This window comes from Eupeodes corollae, chromosome 1 (genome assembly GCF_945859685.1).
Source record: "Eupeodes corollae chromosome 1, idEupCoro1.1, whole genome shotgun sequence".
Lineage (NCBI taxonomy): Eukaryota > Metazoa > Arthropoda > Insecta > Diptera > Syrphidae > Eupeodes > Eupeodes corollae.
The window spans coordinates 34,006,231-34,028,869 of NC_079147.1; the positions used below are offsets into that span (position 1 = coordinate 34,006,231).

General features: G+C 36.4%; 1 protein-coding gene across 2 annotated transcripts; it reads left to right on the top strand.

The window, feature by feature from the left end:
* Positions 1-19,928, top strand: LOC129953484 (uncharacterized). Of its 2 annotated transcripts, XM_056066738.1 has the most exons (6): positions 1-187; positions 734-1,220; positions 8,932-9,946; positions 10,012-12,837; positions 12,895-13,019; positions 13,084-19,928. In XM_056066738.1, exons 3-6 carry the CDS (start codon positions 9,215-9,217, stop codon positions 14,720-14,722), a joined length of 5,322 nt encoding a protein of 1,773 aa, XP_055922713.1. In that variant the 5' UTR covers positions 1-187; positions 734-1,220; positions 8,932-9,214; the 3' UTR covers positions 14,723-19,928. The 2 variants fall into 2 exon arrangements, with proteins under 2 accessions (XP_055922713.1, XP_055922708.1); XM_056066733.1 differs by lacking the exon at positions 734-1,220.
* The last annotated feature ends 2,711 nt before the right edge of the window (positions 19,929-22,639 follow it).

The following is a 22,639-nucleotide window of genomic DNA, read 5'->3' on the forward strand; positions in this document are numbered from 1 at the left end:
ATAAACATGTCTACTTCACATCGGACGTCATTTTAATTGCAAAACTTTTTCAAATTTCTCCCAAAATTTGTCAAAATTTTCCACTAAATTATCGATAAATCAAAAATACAATATCCAAATTAAAGTGATTGCTAAATTCGATGTGAAAATGTGATCGATTAAAGTGGAAAATTTCTTTGTGAAAATCGTGAGTGTGATTTTATTTTTTCTTCTTTCTATGTCATTGAACGAACAAACCAAAACGACTTCAACTACGAGTATACGAGTACGAGACAACGACTACGACGACGACGACGTCGTCTCCATTCCATTTTCCATATAAACGAGACGAGAATCGACTACGACGACGACGACTTTTGTGTGGTGCCCTGGTGCCTCTGCCTACTGCCTACTCTGCCTTATGCCTCTGCCTCTGCCTTGTTCGGGTTCGACTCGATACGATTCGACTGCTGCGACTCGAGTTGGACGTTAAAAATCGAAAGAAGGAAAAAAGTTTCTTCTCTTTTCGTTTTCTGTGTTTCTGTGTGCTTTTTGCTTTTTAATCGATGATGATCATCATTCTTTAGTCTCTACCGAGGAGGGCGAAAAATTCCTTCCTTTTTATTTTTTTGATATGTTTCTGTTTTTTGTTGTTTCGAAATAATTTTCTGTATTGAGAAGTTTCGTTTTTCTTTTAATCAAAAATCTTTCTCAGAGTTTTTCCCTGAAACTCTAACTATTGTGTTTATCTCAGGAATTTATACCGATTTCGAACGAGACCAAGTCCTCGAACAACAATGATAAAAGTGTGGACAAGGCTGGAAATAAATAACTAACAAAATACTAAAGAAAAAAACCCATTGAACTCTCCCCTGTGTGTACCTAACTCGCATAACCAGATCACCATCTAGCACCAGCACCCCTTTGCGTTCCGTTCTTCCCTGTTTGCTCGTGTGTCGTGGAGCTGGGGTGAAATATTCTTGGAGATAATTCGGTTCCGTTTAGTGTTCCTCTTCGGCCAAGATAAAAAAAAAACAAAAATCAATAAAATTCTGAAACCCCCAAAAATAACCCTCATATCAGTGATAAGTCTTTTAAAACCCTTTCCAGGCTCAGACTTAAAAAGTCTCAGAGTCATAAAGAACTTGGAAGACAAAAAATATGACTTCACTTGGAAGAAGAAGAAGAAGAAGTTTAAATTTAATATTTACGCTCGGCTCTTGGTCTTGGTCGAGAACAACGTAAGTCTAAGTGAATTTGTTTTATTTTGTCCCTTCCTCTGTTCTTGTTTTGGTGTTGTTTTTGTTGTTCTTTGTGTTTTTATTTTAATGTTTATCCAAGGTAAATGACTTTTTAAAAAGAAAAAATAACAAATAAGCAGTTGGATGCGATTATTTGGGGGTTAATGATTGACTTGACTTGACTCTCGCTCTGCTGCGGCTCAAACCCCGTCTTGGTATTTGTATCTGTCTCCGTCTGACGGTCCGGTCCGAGTCTGTGAACTGTGAGTCTGTAAACTGTAAGGCCGCTCTCGTATTCGTGTTGCTCTTACTCCTGTTTTTGATTGATTAATCTTGCTTTTGCTTCTTCTATTTTTGTGTTGTTATTGTTGTTGATTTTTGTGTGCATGGCAAGGCAAACATGAGAAAGGAAGGAAGAAGAATGCAGCACTGGAAGAGGAACGAACACATTGCTTGCTGCTGCTGCTAGTGCTGCTCTTAGCAGGTGGAAAGTGGATGAGTATTCATTTGGTGATGTTGTTTGCTTGTGAGTGAGTTGAGTGCTGGGTCTGGGTAGCTCGTGCTTGGTTATTTTGCAGTATCATTTTGATATCGAATTGAATTAAGTCGATGGCAATGTCTCCATTTCCAACATTGCATTCACCACTTTACTTCACATGTTTGTAGAGTTTTTTGTTCGTATAGCAGTGTATTTTTGTATTACTGATAAGGAAAAGAGAAGACACACAAAAAATAAAAAGAAAACAAAAGCCACTAAGTCAGAAGCAGAGGTCTACTAACTTGCTCATGGAAATGCCGATGCATGTGTAGACATAATAAAAACTTGACATACAGACGACGACTACGACAAACGATGACGATGTCGTCGTCGTCTTCGTCGTCGTATGGAAATACCTATGTAGAGTGTGTTGTCATTATATTGACCTCCATCTCTGGTTTTGTAACCAGTTTCTTTTTTTGTGTTGTTTTGTTTTATAAATGGAAAATAGGGATATGTTGTGTTTGTGTGGAAGAGAGAGCTTTTTTATTAGCCACTACTCGAACTCGCATCATACTTTTTCTTGGCTAATTATTTCTCCCCTAAGTGCTTGAACTAATTTGAATTTGAAAAATTAAGTGAACAACTGGGTTGGTCATATTTGCTCTTATCGGTCAAGTGAAATTGGAGTTTTTATACAAAATTAATGATAAGGGTGCGTTGAGTTTATGGTACTTATTATTTAGGTGCAATTTAAACAATTTAAAAAGGAAACAAAAAAAAACGTATTAATGATAACATAAATAAGTTAAGGTATATTATTTACTTGTATAGGAGAAATAAGGTTTTTAATTAGACACATCAAAAGTGAAACATTTGTAGTGTTTTTGTAGACTTTAATAAATGCATCCAATTATCCAAGTTGCTGATATAAAACCAATGGGTCAGAATTTTAAATGATTTAGTAAAATTTTAAAACAGATGAAGAAAGTTATGCAAAGAAGATAATTTTGACACTTATTACTTTAAAATATTTTACTAAACTTGCAAATATAAGTTTATATTTTTAACGGACGATTTGATAAATGTTTAATCATTAAAAATCGATCTATCAAAAACCTACTTTTTCATTAAGTTCTCAAGGGTTGGAACACTGATTTAGATGTCAGTTTGAAATAAAATTGTGATTTATAAGACCTTCCAATTTTAGGGTCTAGGAAATAAGAATCAGGCTTAGCAATAATTTTACTAATGAGCATACCAGCATAATTTTTAATGTGATTTACTTACTTGAGGTGGTGCTATAGTCCTGTGTGAACACTTCCTATTTAAGATCGATTGATAAAGCCAATTTGCTTGCAGCTTAGTTTGCTGTTAATTCGATGCTGCCAATGAGTGAAATGACTACGCCTGTACTTGAAAGCGTGAACGATTCTATGGGACGAATCTTCTTTCGCACTCGTTCAGGTTCTAGAGTACTTAAAAATCTTGACATTCCTTTAACTGCTGGCTCGGATAGTATCCCCGCTAATGTTCTAAAGGAGTGTTCTTGAACGCTGGCAAAACTAGTGTGTAAGATTTCCATCTGTCCTATTCTGTAGGTCTCTTTCCGAGTGGTTGGGAAATAGCATTTGTCCAGCCAATCCCTATAAAAGGCGAATCCCCCTCCCCCTCTAGCTATCGTCGAATTGCACTTACGTTCCTTCTTTCCAAGGTCATGGAAACGCTGATCAATTTTCAGCTAAGAATTATCTTGAAGAACGGAAGCTTCTTAATGACCGGCAGTATGACTTTCGTTGCAATAGGTCCACTGGTGATCTTATGGTTTATCTCACCGAAGAGTGGAACAAATCTTTACATCGTTTTGGAGAAAGTAAGATTATTGCACTTGATAGAGTTTAAAAGAGTTTGGCAACAAGCTCTCTTATCGAAAATGCGTGCATTTGGTATTGATGAATCCCTTCCTCGTTGTTTTAGAAATTATTTTTTCGGAGCGTTCACTTCAAGTAGTATTGGACGGGTTCAAATATAATATCCACAAAAAAAGAAAGCTGGTGTGCCCCAGGGCTCCGTTTTGTCTCCGACGCTCTTCTTTAATTTTATAAATGATCTTTGTCTGAAACTTCTAACCCTCAGCTTTTCATATTCGTTTTTAGATTCTCATCCTTGCTCTTCGGATGTGAGCTACCAACGGCAGCGTATGATAAGCTTATTAAATTCTGATCTTGACAGCATTGTTGAATGAGGAATCAAAAACCGTGTAGTTGTAGAACTTAATGCTTCGAAAACTCAATGCTGTCTACTGTTGCAATAGCGTAACCCTTCCCCAATGCCACTATCCAAGAGTGGTACTTGCATCGAGGGGACTGAACAGCTATCAGTCCTAGGTATGTGCATCACAAACCACTTGTTGTGGAGTGATCACATATTCAACATCGCCAAAAATGCTGCTAAGTGCTTAGGTTTTCTCCGACAATGCAAGAAGTTTTTTACCCCTTCTGATCTGGCTATAATTTATAAAGCCTATATTTGTCCAAAACTAGAGTCCAATTCCCATATTTGGGCACGTGCTCCTATAACCCACTTAAGTCTCTTGGACAGAATTTAAAATAGAGCTCTAAAAATGCTCCGGGCTGGAGCATTGGTCTACATTTGCTCTTCGATACCCAGCTTGCTCAGGCTAGTTCTACATCCCTGTACAGCTCGACTTTCTATCTTCTCCTCCACTCACCTTTATGCATACTGGAGCCCTTTTTCAAAGTCCATGCTTTTACAGTGTATAGCAGGACGGGGATGTTGAGGGTCTTATATGGCGAGACTTTGATTGCTTCCGTAGCCCATAGAATCGAAAGAGTAATTCTTCGTTTGATCTCAGCGCTAGTGTTGTTTTCTGCGTTCATAGCAGAGCCCAAACATACGCAGATTTTAACTACCTCAATGTTACGTCTGTCGATGGTGACATTTTGACCGGGACGTCGGTGTTGTAGGTCCTTTCTTGACGAAAGCATGTACTTTGTTTTGTCCTCATTAACCGATAAATCAATTTTTACCACCTATGTTTCATTACTCACACAAGACCCATTCACATTACGTTGATTCCTTCCGATTATGTCAATGTCATCAGCATATGCGAGTTATTGGAAAGCGTTTTGAAACATAGAGCCTCAAGTGTTGAAGTGGGAGCTCTGCACTGTTCTTCCAAGTACAATGTTCCTACGAAAATGATATAGAGAAAAATAAAATAAAAATTAATTTAAAATTTATAAACTGAAATATAAAATAGTTTCCGAAAAGTCAAACCTGACAAAGATTAAATATTATATTTTATTGATAAAATGTCAGAATCTTTTGCTTAAAAAATACTACCGAGTGCTTTGAAAGTAGAAAATTATTCGTTAGAACTTTGTTTAGCTCATTTGACTTTTAGTTGGAGAATTCTGTTTATATTCTTATCCTCATATTTTCTAGCTCTACAAAAAATCTCAAATTATTCGTTAGTTGGTAAATCCATATGATTTCTTAGTTTCTGACTTTTCAAAAACGTATCTGAAAATTTTCTTTTTTTTTTCTTAAGTAGGTATACTACTTGATTACTTAACTACAGTACGGGACGGACCTGGCATGAAGCAACATACGTCTCCAGCCAACTCGGTCCCTAGTTAGCTGTGTCCATTTCATTTCGCACTCCAATATGTTTGATATCCTCTCCCATCTTAGTCGCGGCCTTCCTGTACTGCGTCGTTTTTAGGGATTTAATTCTAAGCATCTAAAACGTTGGATTTTTATTCTTCTTACCAGATCAGTGTCGCAGTACAGCTTCTACAGTTGTTCATTTTCATTTATGCAGGACCAAAAATCAGCCGAACATTTTTTTTCTCGAAATATTCCAAGAAGTTTGTATATTTTATAGAGGATGATAATAGAGCTCGAGAGATTACTATTCAATTGCCTTCTAAGTCCTAAGAAGAAACGTTTTTCAAGAGCTATTGTCCATTTCCTTTCGGCATCGATGTCATTGTTTGAGAACTTTTTGACATCAAAAGCATCGTGAGATCTTTTCCAACCTTGATAGAGCAGCGTGCATTCGGATTTTCTCTCTAAGATTTTCCTCTCTAACGCACCTTGGAGGTCGGAGAGCCTTTTACTAATCAACTAGGTCTTGGTGTCTGACAGATCGATCGTCCTGTACAGCAGCAATTTATTGTAATGTTTATGGATTTGATAGCCTATAGCAGGCTCAGTTTTCTTTAAGCAGAAGCCGCCTGCGTTTTTCTTCAATTGACGTCACCATGTATTTTGATTTCCCCTCACATGGTTTAACCGATTATTTCGATTTCGTCTGCGTAAGGTGGATCTAGTGACGATGGTTTTAAGTGTTGGCGTGCCAGACTAACGGTTTGAGGAGGGGCACGGTCACACCATCCCCACTGTCGATTTATTTGGTCTGGATAGCAATCCGACTATTTTAACTTGGCCTGTTATATTGGACATGGGTTGACCATGTAATAATCGTGTCAACTTATTTGGGATGCCGAATTCTCCCATGGCTTTGTATAGTTCTACTTTGGCTATGTTATAGTAAGCGGATTAAGATCTATAAACAGATGATAAGTTGGAAGATTGAGTTTTAAAACCTTGATATTTTTTTTTCTTAATAACCAATAAGCTTATTCGTAGGAGCATGTTTAGAACTTTTAATTTCCTTATAAACAATTGAGTTTACATGCGTATTTCATGATAAAAAGTTGTAAAAATCATGGATTGAAGATAATCACCTTGAACAAAGTTAAAATTAGCTAAGATTTTCATTTGTCTTTGTTTTTGATAATGCACATATTTTTGTCAATGATGTAGAAGAGATAAATTGATTAGTAGGACGTTTACTTGAATGACCTTAAAATGTGTTTTATTTTAGTCTAAAGTTATGGTAGTATTCAGTATTTTACGCTAATTGCTTAAAGACCTCTCCGGTTACTAAATAAAAAAGTAATTTAATATAAACTCAAGTTTGGAAATGTGCAGAGCAATATTATGATTCTCAGTGGATTGCAGTTTTTCGGGTCTGATAGTGTTAGGCTTGTTAAAGAACAGCGTAATATCTAGATATGTGCGACGAATACTGCAAACCCGTATACTGGAAAAGTCATACGTTATAAATCAGCATGTCGACATTCTTCAGAGAAAGTGGGAAGACATCTCACCAATGGGTTTGATGTCAAAAAAGGTTTTAGACAAAGCGATATACTGTCATGCGAAAGAATTGTGCTCAACTCAACCGTCAACACTAGAGGAACAATCTTAAAAAGGTCCGTCCAATTTTTAGGGTAAGCCGATGATATTTAAATAATTACAAAATCAAAGCATGATGTCAGTGACGGTTTTTGAGCATTACTATGGAAGCAGAGTAGATAGCTTCACTGGTCAATGAGGGCAAGACCAAGTTTATGCTGCCATCAAAAAAGGACATTGAACGACGTAGTTAAGAATTCAATCTACCTAGGGAGCACTATTAATTCAGACAGTGACAACAACACTGAAATCTTGCGAATCGCTGCTGCTTTTGAATTTGAAGGCAATTGAGTTTCTTAAGAGTCCTCTCTTGGGCATCTAAAGAAACTCATCATCCCGATTCTCATTTATAGCTCTGAGGCTTGGACCCTGTCAAGGCAAGATAAAAACGTCTTAGGATGCTATGAGAGAAAAATTCTTTGGGTGATTTTTTGGTCCTGTTTGCTTAGATGGAGAGTGGATGAGAAGATAAGAATAGTACGCTAGCAGCGACACAGATCGAGTCAACTCGAACTAAATCCGAAGTAATTCGCTTAGAACGACTGACACCGCTGGTTGTGCCATGCCAATATTAAAGTCTTTTGCAACGCTCAATTGGTAACTTCTTTTAGCAATAAATTTGAATACCCCTAACAATTTTAGTATATTTGGATTAGAATACTGAATTTTTATTCGTTTAAGTGTATAATAGTTATCGTTTAATACCTTCAGAAGAGCTTGTTTGAAGAGTCTAAGGCTTTTAATGAACCTACAATTGATTTGTATAAGCCGAAGTAAAAATAAAAAAACGTTATTAATTACATTTGTTCGTCAAAATCCGTTGGGTCTGAAAAATCCCTAATGCCCGGCGGATTTTGATTTGCTGATTTACATTAGCTTCATCATAACTCGAAGTCATTACCTTCCAAACAAATTATTGTGTTTACTTTCCAACCAAAAATTTGTGGTTGATAAGAAAATTGATGTGTATCTATTTTGTTGATGTCTATAAAGAAAAACCATTCACAATAACGATCAAATTCACAGTCGATTAGAAGTGTCTATAGTTGATCATCAAAATACCAACTCATTCAAATTGTTGATATCTATCAAGTATCTTTTTGATAGTTTTTAGCTATAATAGGGCTGTTAGATGGGTGAGTCATGTAAAGCGAATTGACATAAACGTTCCAGGCCCAAAGGTTTTCGAATGCAATCCATAGACCGCAACGCAAGTGAGAGAGGGTACATCAGCCAACATGGTGTGGAAAATTAGGGACGTCTTGCTAGGGACCGAGGTGGCTGGAGACGCAGGTTGGTTAAGGCCTATGTCTGTCTCGTACTGTTGTGCCATTTTAAGTATGTAAGTAAGACTCCCAAGAGGAACCAGCCTGGAAAGTCCTTTGTATAACATTTTATGGTAAGCCACAGCTTACGCTGAAGAGATGGGGGCCCAAGCCTAAAAAAGTTCAACTGCATGGCGACAGCTCGCGATAGGTGTAAATGGAGCGACTTTTTGAAGCGTTGCGCTATTTTATTTGTATTCTATTTCATTTTTTTAAATAAAATTTAACAAAAATAAAACCATGTTTGAACTAAGTCATTGAAATAAGCACAATAAAATTTATAAACCTAAATTAACTTTATACCAATAAATTATATGCCATAAGTTAAGCTTGGTAAATATTTAAAAAAATATTACACTTAATCACAAAAACAGAAATTAAGTTTTTTCTTAAAAAGTTATTGCAACTAAAACCGACAAGAATTTTACTATTTTGACTTTTTTGTAATTCTAAATCTATCCAAGTAATGCGACAACCATTAGGACAACCATTTTAGAAATACAAATGACTGACACTATTTTAAACAAACAATGACTTCGACAATGAACCATCTGAAGACCTTAGTCTATTCTTGAACTTGCCAACAAAACTAATGTGCATCACTTTTATTTTTTTCCAGCTAAATTGGCTAATTTGAAAAATAAAAATTGTAATGGAGAATATCTGACCGTGGCTTGCGCGAGTCTTCCACGTTCGTCGAAGGGAATTTAAATAATTTTATTTTTCAACTTAGCGTCAGCAACAAACCCAAAACAACAACAAACAATTTGGCAAATTGAGGTGTTTCGGTCAAGTAACAGAGAAATTAAACTTGAATTCTAAAAAGTCTGATACTTAGTCTACACCTGCAATCACCAAATTTTAAAAGCTAAACAAAAAATAGAATAAAACAAATCAGCAAAATGGGTGGAAACGTACAATGTCCCGTTTGTACACTTTTCCTGCTGCCAGGCATGAATTTGTCAGATCATCTGGAGACCCATCCAAAAGAACAAGTTATAAAAGCCTTGGTTCAAATGAGTCTCAAAACCGAGACAACTGAATCGACGGCAACAGCAACAACAACGGCAACGTCAACGCCAGACAACACACCTAAAAAATCACCCAACAAAAGTTCTTCATTCTCCGAGGCCGATGAAACCTCCCATCTGGCAACAGAAGATGAGAGAACTTCTCCGATATCGGAGATAAGTGGCAGTGTAAGCGACTGCGCAACTAGTTTGCTGGAACCAGCAACCACCAAACGAACTGAAAAAGAAAGCAATAGCACTTTGTTTCAAAATGCGACAACTTCAAATATTCTAAACCGTCAGGGGCAAGGATATATATTTGAAAATAACAGTAGTAGCAGTAACAGCAGTAGCAATACTTTCTTTGGACCACCGACTCCATATTATCAACATCATCAACAGCAGCAGCAACAACAGCAACAAAATCATCAACAGCAACTGCAACAGCAGCAGCAACAACAACATCAACAGCAGCAACACCAACAGCAGCATCATCATCAACAACAGCAACAAAATATCAACCATCAACATCTAAATCATAACTATCAACCCTATCATGGTCTCTCTCACGGTGGTGGAAACAATAATTTCACTGGCCACGGGCCAACACATCCTCCAATGCGAGTAAGTTCACTTAAAAATCCAATACAAAGTGTAGTCCAAAACTTACATACAATTTTTCTTTACAGCTCTTTTCCTATCAACCAACACCCAAGCCATTGCAGCCTCCACCTGCATATGGCGCCGCCATAAGTCAACTACGATCTCAAAATAGCCAAAATTTAATGTCCAACACAGTTCATCGGCCGTTGTATTCCCCGGCAAACTACAACCTCACTCCATCAGCGTCATCGTCAGCTGCTTCTTCATCATTATCAACCCCATCGCGTCTGCCTCCTCCACTCCCGCCACCACCTCTCAACCAACGCTATCAGTCGAACTTCGAAACCATGGATGCATCCTTCACCGACACCGACGACACGAGTGCAATATCTCCACGTCGAACATCTATGACTCCCCCCATCAGACCTCCTCCCCAGCTATATCGCTCACCCCAATCTTCATCGAATGCCCCATTCAGCCGACAGTCAAGCTCCCCCTACTCTGTTATGTCGGGATCACCATCGGTATTGCGATTTGCTGAATCGCCTGTCACAGCGCACTATCTAGAGCGAGAAAATGGGGACTTCATTGTCCAGGAAACACCCAAGCACGTCGTGGAGTGTGTAGAGAAGGACGATGGAGAATTTTCTGTGATCGAGCGAGTCTATCATATGCCACCGAGTGTTGTTCAAATAAACGAGGACGAAGAGGACGATATGTCCGAACAGGGAGCGAATAGCGAAGATGTCAAACTGCTCGTTGAGGACGATCGTCCCAATGAGTCTTGGACAAGTGGAGACTCATCAGATCAAGGGCAACCACCGGAGAGGACTGAGAAACAGCAGAAAAAATCCAGCATAACCGTACTCAGTGATGTACAATTAGACTTAAGCGAGTATCTAGATTTGATGGGTAATATTATAGCCTCCGGGAAGGTTGCTAAGACTCGATCAGAATTGATAAAGGTCGAGAAGTTCGAACCCGATGACGAGGTCAAGGAGGAGGACACAATATGTTTGGATGATGATGATAACGAAAGCTCCTCTCCTCCAATGAGCATCAATCAGAAATTCAAAGACACAGAGGATTCAAGTAATGAGCCAACTGCGTATTGTCCTTTACCCTTACCATCGGCTTTTTCGAACATGGATTCTTGTGCATCTGCAGCGTCTGTGGCAGCACCGTCGTCGGTGACTCCAATGACAACAAGCGTTATCCGGCTAGCAGCAACTAGCATTGCAAAAACCAGTTTACCTGCACCAGCAGCTCCAACAAAGATTGAGGAGCCTATTGAAGAAGATGAACAAGAAGAAGAACAACAATCCTCCTCGAACACATCAAAAACAACAACGAAAAAGATTGCAACAGAACAAATGGAAGTAAGTAATGTTGCGGTGAAGGCGGTGGCAGAGGAGGCAGCGTCGGCGGAGGAGGAAAACAAGCCTACAACTAGCCTTAAAATAGAAATAGACTCAACAAGCAATAGTAAATCATCTTTAATGGATGTGGAATTGGTTGGAACTAGCACCAGCACCAGCTCCAGCACTAACACACCACCTACAAAAAAGACTGACGAAGCAGCAAAAGCAACAATTTTAGAAAATTCAATATCATCCCAAGCTCCAACAGACGACACATCTGACAAAACCCAAAACAGAGACACTGCAAGTCTACCATCGACTTCTTCGACTCAGAGTAGTGTTGGAAAGCGTCCCATAAAGAAGGGCCCCAAAAAGCTTATAATTAAGCCAAAAAGTAAAGATCCCAGCACATCCAAAGCATTAACAACAGAAAAAACGGTGGCAGCTTCATTGAGAGATACTGTCCCGCCGCCAATTCAGATTCCCATTCAAATGCCAATGCCAATCCCCATACCAATCCCATCTACCTCGACTGAAGCTTCCAAAATACAAGAAAAAGAGCAGAAACAAAAGCAACAACGACAGCAGCAACAGCAGCAGAAGGAAGAATCACCCACAGAAGATTCCTCAGCTCGAGGAGATGGACTGAATAGTATTAAAATCGAAAGTGTATCTTCTGTTGCATCGGATCCGATTCTCCTGAGGCCCCTGCTTGCCGACGCCGATGAGAAACTTCCGCCCGAAGATGATGCACAACCCTCGACATCGTCGAGGTTAATAATTTCAGAAGAGAAACGCGACGTAGAGGATTATGATGATGATGACTTGGACGGGCAGAAACCCACCGCCGATTTGACAGCATTACTCGATGAGTGTCTGAAGAAGGAGGAAGAAGAAGACCATCCTATGCATTCGATCTTCGGAATGGACATCAGAGCTACCGAGCAAACTCTCAACAACGCACTGACTCCACCACCGCCGTCGACGACGACAGAATTCCCATCTTCTTCTTTGTTTGCGAAGCCCCTGACAGCAACGACTTCCGAGAACCTATCGATTCCCGAATCGATGCTTCTCGACGGCAGTAATTTACACGAGCCCGATGATCACCATCTGCACTCCCACCCGCACCCCCATCAGCAACAGGAACACCAGCAAGCTAGTTCCTCAAATTTTGTAGAATATCCATTCAGTTTCCTGTATGGCGGCGAGGCGAATCACCAAGAGGAGGATGATAAACACAACATCCCAGCCCCAATCTACTGCACCGAGGACTTCAACAAATACAGCGTGAGCACAAGTGGAGGTAACAGTGCCAGCTGCACCTGGTACCAGTCACAAAGCAGTGAAAATGACTTCGAGATGGACGGCAAAGGAAGCTACCTAGATTTGGATTCGTGCAAGCGCAGTACCTCTTTCGCAGCTGCCACCGAGGGCAGCATGCCCACTTCAGACGCACTCAACATAAGGACAGATGAAAAGATGCCAGCAAAAGGCGAGATCTCAGAGCAGGAGAGTAACTGTGGTGTGGAAAATTCATGGAGCCAACCTGTAAGTTAAAATTCTTTTCTATTCTATGACAAACTCAAAAAATATATTTTTTTTAAGCTTTACAATGAGTTCGCAGTTCGTTTCCCAAACCCCTACCAGAACTTTATGTCGAACCACGAGAGCTGGAGCCAGGATCACTACTTCCGCCCACAGGATTTAAGTTCATCTGTTGAAACGAAAAAGTAGGTTTATTGCGTTAAAGTTTAGTTGGTCGCTTTTTATAGTAACAATTTCCTCGTTGTTTAGTTTCCCTTTGCGTTCAACGGAAGAACCGTCAGCAGTTATTGACGCCCTTCCATCGACTTCAAAGCGAAAGACTAGAGATAGCGCGATAGCGAAATTGCCGCGCAAGAAGAACTTCCAGTGCACCCACTGCAACACCCACTTCCCACTGCTTAAGGAGAAGAACGCACATATGATAAAGCAACACGGTTATAAGCGAGTTAACCGCCGACTGATTCGTGACCCACCGACGTCAACCGTAACTACAGCAACTCTCAATGCTACTGACCCTGCTGGCGTGGGAGCTGGTTCCTTGCTATTGGGCTTAGACGGACCTTTGCCAGTTGGCGACGATGAGGACTCCAAAGCGGCAATTGTAAAAATCGAACAAGAGAACCAAGATTGCAAGAACAAGAATTCATCCACCAACCTGGCGATAAGTAGCAAAAAAGTTTCCTCCTCAACCTCGGCGGCAGCGGCAAACAGTGGAACCAACGCATCACGCACCAAATACGACTCGATGCGGGCCCGAGACAATAGAATGCTCATCAACTTCAATTTGAGTGCGCTCAACGTGAAGAACGAGGGCGAAGTGCACAACTATTATCTCGAGTCCAAATCGTCATTCTGCTGCTTCGTTTGCAAGCGGGACTTCCTTACGGTCAAGCTGTTTGACGAGCATTTAGTTGAACATCCCGCCGAATGTTTTACATGCCACAAAAAGTTCACCCGATGGAAAAACTTTATGGTCCATCTGAAGCGTCATTTGGGCTGGAAGGACTTCGCATGCACTTACTGCGAGAAGAAATTCGTCATACGCAGCGCCCTTGTGGAGCACATGCGGATGCACACCGGCCAGACGCCCCTCAAATGCAAGATCTGCGGCAAGAGCTTCAAGCGTTATTCGAACCTCACCCAGCATCGCAAGCGACATGGCACCAAAATCAATCGTTCCAAAGAGTACGTTTGCTTCTGCGGTGAGGTCCTACCATCGAAAGCTCGCTTTATCTGGCATAAAGAGACGCACGATCTGAAGCCCAAATGCTGCCCCTACTGCAGAGACAGGTTTGTCCATGCGAACAGTCTGAGGCGGCACATACGACTGGCGCACTCCGACAAGTTCGACTACACCGAACCGATGGAGTGTCCGATGTGCAAACAGATCTACGCTAAATCCAGCATCAAGGCCCACATGGCGACGCACTCGATAGACACGCAGCATGAGTGCCTCATCTGCAGCAAGTCCTTCAGTACGAAGTGGAATCTGAAGATACACAATTGGGTACACGCCAACCGCACGACAAAGCCCTTCAAGTGCGAGCAATGTGTGAAGGCGTTTGTGCGCGAGGTCGACTACAACAATCACATCAACTCGCACAAACAGATCAAGCCCTACACTTGCGAGCACTGCGGCTGCAAGTTCATCCGCAAGTACAACTACATTCGTCACAGACGCGAGCACCACGGCAACAAGAAGTTCACCTGTGATCTGTGCGGCAAGCTCTTCCACCGGCACTATTATCTGATCGAGCATCGGCGCATCCACACCGGCGAGCGGCCATTCCAGTGCACGATATGCGGCAAGAGTTCCACAACAAAGACTAACCACAACAAACATCTGAAGATTCATCATTCGCGGGATCCCTTCACCTCGGAGGCGTAAAGTATTAAATATTTTATAAACCTTCTCCTATAATTAAATAATTAATAATAATAATTAATTAGTAACAATATTTTAATTAATATTTAAAAAAACAAAACAAGTTGTCTCTTACTACCTTTGGTACATTTATATTATTTTATTTTTATTTTCTAACCGATAATATTTTGTTTTCTTTTTGTTTTTAATTTTTGAATTATTATTTTTTTTTATTTTTTGGTTTTTTTATTAGTTTTGATTTTTATTAAGGTATTTTTTCTCCTACACTTCAGTGCAATCGTTGTTATTAGTAATTTTTTGAATTAGATTTGTTTTTGTAATATTAAGTAGTGACGCAGAGATATGGTTAAAAATTAAGAACTGTGAGTGAGATTGTAAAGAAAAACAAACAAAACAAAACAGAAAACAAAAATGGGTGGTGTTTGAGTATTTGGTTTTATTTTTCACATTTTCGTTTAAAGTTTTTGTGTTTTTATCTTGTAAAGTTTAGAAAAGAAGGTTTTTTTTGAAAAAGTTTATTTTCACGGAAATTGTTGTAGGTTGAAAGTTTTTTTGGTTAATAGCTTTGTTGTTTTTTCAAGTTGTTCCCTCATTATTTTATACGTACTCCCAGGCTTAAAGTCTAAAAAATGTAACCTTTTGGAGACGAAATTCACATCAATATTGCTTTTAAGCGACGGTCGACACCAACATTTTTCATTAGGCGGTCTTAACAGTAGTTTTTTTAAGTAAATTCATTTCCATCGTTAGAAAAGTGAAGCATACTTAGGAGCTATTTATTTATTGACCTATATGATGAGGCATTTCAAAGAATACCCAAGTAAATAAGAAAATCGAGTTAGATTGTAAAATAAAATGGTTTCGTCGAAAAATGGTTTTAATAATTCTGGAAGTCTTATTTCAAGAAAAGAAAACAAAAAAAACGTGGTTTATTTCTTGGGAAGATTTTGAATAATTTAGCAGACGTGTGAAAATTCCGTTATTCATCTTTAGTTGTCTCACCTTCTATGTTCCTTTAATTAATTTAATTGTATGCTCAATCTTAAAGTTGAAAAATGTTAAATTTTTAAGACAATATTCTCGGTGCAATTGCTTAGCAGCGACAATCCATTCAATACACTACCTTAAATGTAGTCTTTCGAAAAGTTTCATCCCCAATTGTTATAAAGTACTGCAGGCTTTAAGCTTCTCATTTAAAGATACCTACTATGTCAAAAGAACTACACGCAGTTATGCATTTCAACCGGGGGAAAATATTTCTGTAAAATGTCGTAGTTCGACCTTTAGAACAACTCTTAGCGTTTCTGATTTTACAGAAGAAACAAAAAATATGATATACAAGTATTGAAGACCAATGACATTGACATCATATCAAGGCCTCTAGCTTTGAAACTATCGTTCTTGAGCTTAGAAGGTATTTTTCATTGGATCCAGAGAAGAAAATTATTTGCAAAAAAATGGGTCAATACCAAAAAAGTGAAATTTTCTGGGTTACGAGATATTCAATCTACAGCGACGACAAGAACCTGAGTTTATAAGATTTTAAGTCACAAGCTCTGTTCAGTTTTTTTTTTCTTTTTGATGGACTTGAACAGGTATTTGAACTTAATATAACACATAAATTCAAATAAAAGGAATAAAATTGTTTTTCCATCTGCGTATTGACATTTTTTCCCTAAGTTTATGGATCTTGTTTAAGAATAAATAATACAAAACTCTTGAAATTCAAAAATGAACCAAGATGGGTCAAGTATGAATTATATTTCAATAATTCCACTGCTAAACATCACAAACAAAGTCGTTTTAAGATAAAAATCTTACATTTCGTTCCTCAGAAGCAAAAGTGCCATAAGTCTAAGTTTTTGTTTTCATTGGTAAATCGGTTCATTATGTTATAAAATCAAATATAAAATTATGTAAATAATTTACTTTATGGACATTTTTTAAGGAATGGATTTTACAAACAATAATTATTGTCTGCAGGAAAGTTCAGGGGGGTCATTCCGTATCCGTAAAACAATTATCGTAAGTCGATAATCGTCAAAGTGATATCACCAAAACGATAGCGTTTGCACGAAAGCTAAATAGATATCATCTATCATTGATTTCCGAACAGTATGTGGGGTAAACTTAATTGAGTTTAGTTTCAAAGAATAAGTTTGGACTTTTTGCCAATGTAACATGTGGTTCCTCTTTTGGTGCATCTTTGGTACATTTCCTTTTCTGTATGTATGATCAGATATTTCCCCATAGTTGTTACAAAAATGATTACTAGCACTTTTTGTAAGATCTTTTCCATTTAACAGATATTTCCTACAACACTTTCAAAACTCCCAAATTTTGTTTATAGATAGTATTTAATAAAGCAGCAGTTGACTTAAGCAAGATTGATCTGTATGCAAAGAATCAGAATAGATGCGGCCCTTGAACAGATTTTCATTACAAACGTGAAGTGCATCCGTCTTAGATTTCGTTACGACATTTATTTGAATTTTTATCATAGAATGTAAATAAGACGCATATTTAAACTTTTAGGAATTTTACTCTAACCCAAAAACATTAATTAATTTGAGGAAGATAAATTTGCAAATTCATAATAATAAGAATTCTTTTGTCACAACTAAATGCGCTTTTGTCGTAATATGGTCTACCTAGGTCCCAGATACGAGACTTATGAGCATTTTGTTTGTCCTAAGCAATGGGAGTTATACACCCATATCACGAACTCCATGGTAATCGGAAACTTTTAAGAACTCCAACAAAAACTGTTACCAAATACGTTCGTAGTGAAATCTCATTTAATGTTGGTTTTTCGGAATTCATAAAAGTTTCCGACTACGATAAAATTCTTGATGGATCTGACTTTAATATCTTAAATATACCAAAGAAACCGTGCCTCTCACTGTAGTAAAGAAAAAAGAGTTAAACTAAATGGCAAAAGAAAAGAACAAAACGTTTTAAATTTAAATAAACACTGACAGAATATTCAATTTTGTTTTTAAATTTTACATGAACTACATCAAGAATTTCTTTGTTTGTTGTTTGTTATTGTGAGCTGTGGTTATAAATACATTTTGATGTCGGGTACTTTATAAATACCACATATAAATCCGGTTGGAATTATTCTTGATCAACGTTTTATACCTTATGTGTGGCCACAATACCTAAAACTATTTCCATTTATTGAATTCACTAAATGGAATAAAAATAGTTAGCATTTCAATCGTGTTATTGACTTTTATTGGGCATTGGTTCAAACTTTATTTTATTTTGGGGTTGACTTCGTCAAGTAACCAATACTGTAATTAAAATAGAACAATACTGCATTTAAAATTTGCTCTAATTGCAATCATGTCCTGAAACCAACTGGTCTACAGCAGAAATAGGGTATTTTCATAAACGTCCAAAATCTGCGTTAATACAATCTTCTTTTTGCTTTGTTGCACTATTCAATTTTAAGTAGTCACTGAAAACATTAGACAGAAATCAGAAATGTCCACGATAATTTTGTTTACATCCCGGACTTCAAAGGCTAAGGATTTTTAGGCCCTTAGGGGCCGGTTATAGCTATCAGTAAAATTTGAAATAGGAGGAATCTGAAATGTTTTACTGATGAGCGTTTATATCGTGCCTCAGTAAAATTTTTAATGATGTGATCGGAACAGTAAAAACTTGGAACACCAACAGTAAAATAGAATGGAATTTTTTTGGATTATTACAGTCAGCTGTTCAGTAAAATGAAATTTCATCATTAAAAAAAAAAACAAAAATTTTACTGATGGATTTTACTGAAAGCTGTAACCGGCCCCTTATTACAAAAGCGAATCCAAGTAAAAGTTTCATTTTAGCCACATTCCACACCGCATCTTTTTTTTTCCTTGAAAAGAAATTTATATTTTTCGTTCTTCATATTTTACTTTTATCTCCTACGCTTGGAAAATTGTAACGATCTGAAGATTATGTATAATCTTCTGCAAATTCATCGATAGCAAATTTCATTTTATGAACATGTCTAAAGCAGGTCGAAGTTGGGTAAACGTTTTTTTTACGAAAACACCCATACTCCATTATAATAATAGCAACTGATTTTTTTTCTTAAGGATTAAAGTACCACATTTAAGTTGCAATGCTTTAAAGATTGTTTTCTTGGAAGGCTTGTGTTTATTCTCTTTAATCTATCTCTTAATTAAATCGTTCTCAATATGATTTAGGCCCAGTGTTGTTAAGATTGAAAATACCACTTAAAAAACACCATTTTTCTTTAGCGTTATCTTGCTGAAAATCCCACCTAAGAGGCATATTTTTATTGGAAATATTCTGTAGTAAAAAGTTAACATAAATGACTTTCATCCATAACAAAAATTAAACACACATAAACCCAAGAAAAGCAATCCTTTAGTGTTAAGTTGTGTCGCCTTAAAGTTAGTAGTTTCGTTTCATGAGCTTGGTGTTGAACGTAAACTCCTCGCCACATCAATAGAACACCCTTAGGATTTTTTTTCTATCTTCCATAGTTCCCAAACCAAACATGCTAGAGACCTACTTTTTTTTAAATCTTAGGTTCAGTTAATTGTTTTTATTTTACCTGAAAAAGATTTAATGCTAAGGATTTAAGTATTAATGAAAAATTATTGATCAAAAACAGGCAAACTGCGAGGTCCAAATTTCGCACCACTTGAATGGGACACTTTAATAAAAAAAAAAACATTTTAGAGTATTATTATTCTTTTTATTAAGAATGTTACTTTAATTGGAGATAACTGGAGAATTTTATTTAACAAACAAAAATGTTTTAATAGTGTGTTGAGCCACCTTTCTGCTCCAAAACATCACACATCCTGTTTGGAAGGGATGCATACAAACTGTCCAAATAATTTAGCGAAATCAAGCTCCAAGCCAATTCGATGGCTTGGGTTAGTTCGGATATAGTTGAATATTGTTTTCCTGATCCGTATACTTGACGTGTCAGCCATCCCCAAACATTTTCTATGATATTGAAGTCCGGTGAGTAGGGCGGCCAGCTTAATAGCTCCACATTTTGGTATCGTATATACAGATTTAACTACCCGGGATGTGTATCGGCGCATTTTCATGTTGATAAATCCAGGACAGGATCCAAAAAGGGTTTGAAAGTATAGAAAGGCCTCTTTCAATAAACATTTGTAAGACAACGCATTCATTCTTGTTCACACAAAATGTCGTTTGCAGGTGCCATACTAGGAAATAGCTCCCCAAACCATTACACCTCCAAAAAAAAACGTCAAATTATCCTCGTGAGAATTCGACGCTTTTCTTAATATAAGACGCCGTTCCGCATTAGTGAGCACACTGTGTGTGTGGCCTTTAATTTTTTTCCAATATTTAAACTCATTACCTAAAAATTTGGATATCACGTGTCGGCTTTTCTCGATTTTTTTAGCTACTTTGGCAATAGATAAGCCAGCGTCCTTATCTGCTTTGATTTGTCTTTTTTCCGGCTCGGTCAACCGTTTTTCTCGACCCATTTTACGTCTTTTTTAAATTAAATAATCGAAATTTACAAAATAGTTCGATCAACGAAAAATACAATTCCGCGTGACAAAGATAACGATTAAACTAAATGCATGGTCTAGTCAAGTGGCGCAAAAAAATATTGCTTTAATTTAGACGAAAGTTAACATAAAGAAGACAAAAAATATAACGGCTTTTTTCCAGAACTTGACTAAGAAGAAAAGAGTTGCAAAAAGATAATGGGCAAAGTACCATTATTTTATTACTAGCTTTTGAGTTATAAGCAAAGTAAAAAGAGTGTACAGGGTGTCCTATTCAAGTGGCGATGAGGGTATAAATATTTTCCAATTTATTCCAAATACATTAATTTAAGTGTGCATTTTGCTTCTCCTCCTTTACAACAAAATGACTTCATAAATTATAATCAGAATTTTACAAAGAGGACATTTTCACAATACACATATATCTCAGCTTTCTCGAACTCTTCCCAGTAGAGCTTCTTCCTGTTCGACCGTTCTTTGCCAAGTATTTTTAGACCCTCTTGTATTTTCCAAGCGTATGACGAATCAACCGCCACTTTTGTCTTTATTTAATAGTCTATGGACTTCTGACTTGTTCTCTCATTAAAGAGACGATTAAACTAGAAAATCATCAAGTTGTTATGGAGACAGCATTAGTTTTCTTGTGAAAGTGTTTATGACTTTCCAAGTTGTGCATCCATAAAGCATTCAAAATTAAAAGGACATGAGTAACAAATTTATTTATCGCAACAAATTGACCCTTGCTATTATTTAGATGAAGCCAGCTAAAAGACTTGACTAGGTCTTGGTCCGAAAGCACCATCGTCTATGGAATTGAAGAAAAATTTGGGATTTCTCTAAGAAAGGTGTTAGACATTTCCATACCTTTCACAAGTCAATCGCAAACAGTGTTGAACATACTTTCATACTCAATTATTATTCGATGATGCAAAATTTTTAAAAACCATCGTTACGTGGAATCATATTTCATAGTTCAAAAACCAAGCAAATAACGAAAACAATTTCCGTTCAGAACCTTACAAGATAAAAATATTTATTTTTGATATCTATAAATAATAAATGAACAAATTACAAAAAAAAAGAAAAAAAGAAATCAATATTATAAATCATAAATGTGTGTATGTGTGTTTTAATAGATTTAAATTTAAAAAAAAATAATTCTCATACTCAAAAGTATTAACGAATTAAATTAAACAAAAAAGAAAAAAACAAAAAATCAATTTAAGGAACAAAAACAAAAACCATTCATCATTACATTACTATACAAAAGTAGATAAAATGAATTTAAATAAAATTAAAAAAAGAAAAACAAAATAAAATCATATTTTAAATAAAAACCCTAGATTTAAGAGTTAATAATAAATAAAAAACAAAATTAAGGAAATCAAATTTTACAAAATTAATTCTTAATAAGTGTGTGCAAGTTCAATTCTAGCCAAATTATAAAATTTTAAAGAAAAAGAAAAAAGAAGTTTTATCATCATAAAATTTTAGAACTAACAAATAAAAAACAATTAATATTTTCATCGTCTATTTACTTTATTTTTTAATTTCTTTTCCTGATGCTTTTTGAATAATATAATAATTAATCTTTAATCTTATAAAAAGAATAATGACTCGCTTTGTTTTCTTTTGTGAGTCTTGAGTCTTGGTCCTAAAGCAAAAAAAAAAAAACTTAACATTTTTTGCAACCAATAAGATGTAGAACTGATAATACCAAAAACAAAAACTAAGATAAAGCACTGCCATACAAATTGGCCGACTGGTACAAGCAACAAATGAAAAATAAATAAAAGAAATTTAACAAAACTAAAATTGTACATCAAACCTGAATGAAATGATAAACAAAAAGAAACACACTAATTTTTAATAATACGATTATGTAAACAAAAAGAAAAAGATTCTATTCTCAATTTATTGTGAAGAAGGAACAACGCAATATTCTGTGCCTAACTAAATTCATTCATTAAAAACCATACGAAGTTTATTTTTAGTTTTTTTTTTTTTAATTTTTTGTTTAACAAAATAATTTAGTTGTATTTAAATTAAAAAAAGAAACAATTTTCAATCAATTTTCTTATTCTTTTTTTATATAATTTTGTTTAGTTTTCTTTTATAAGCTTTGTTATTTATCATTTAAGATTTAATTATCAAAATTTGTTAAATCTTATTTAAGTTAATACAAAATAAAATAAATTCGTAGGATTAAGACAAAAAAAAAACGAGAAATATTAATAAAAAAAAATATGAAGATGAGTAAAACAAAAGAATTAAATATAAAAATAAAATATAAAACAAATCCTCAAATTCAATCAATTTTCGTAAAGTCTGTTAGCTCATATTATTGTAAGAATACATCATCATAAATATATTATATTATTTTAAACAC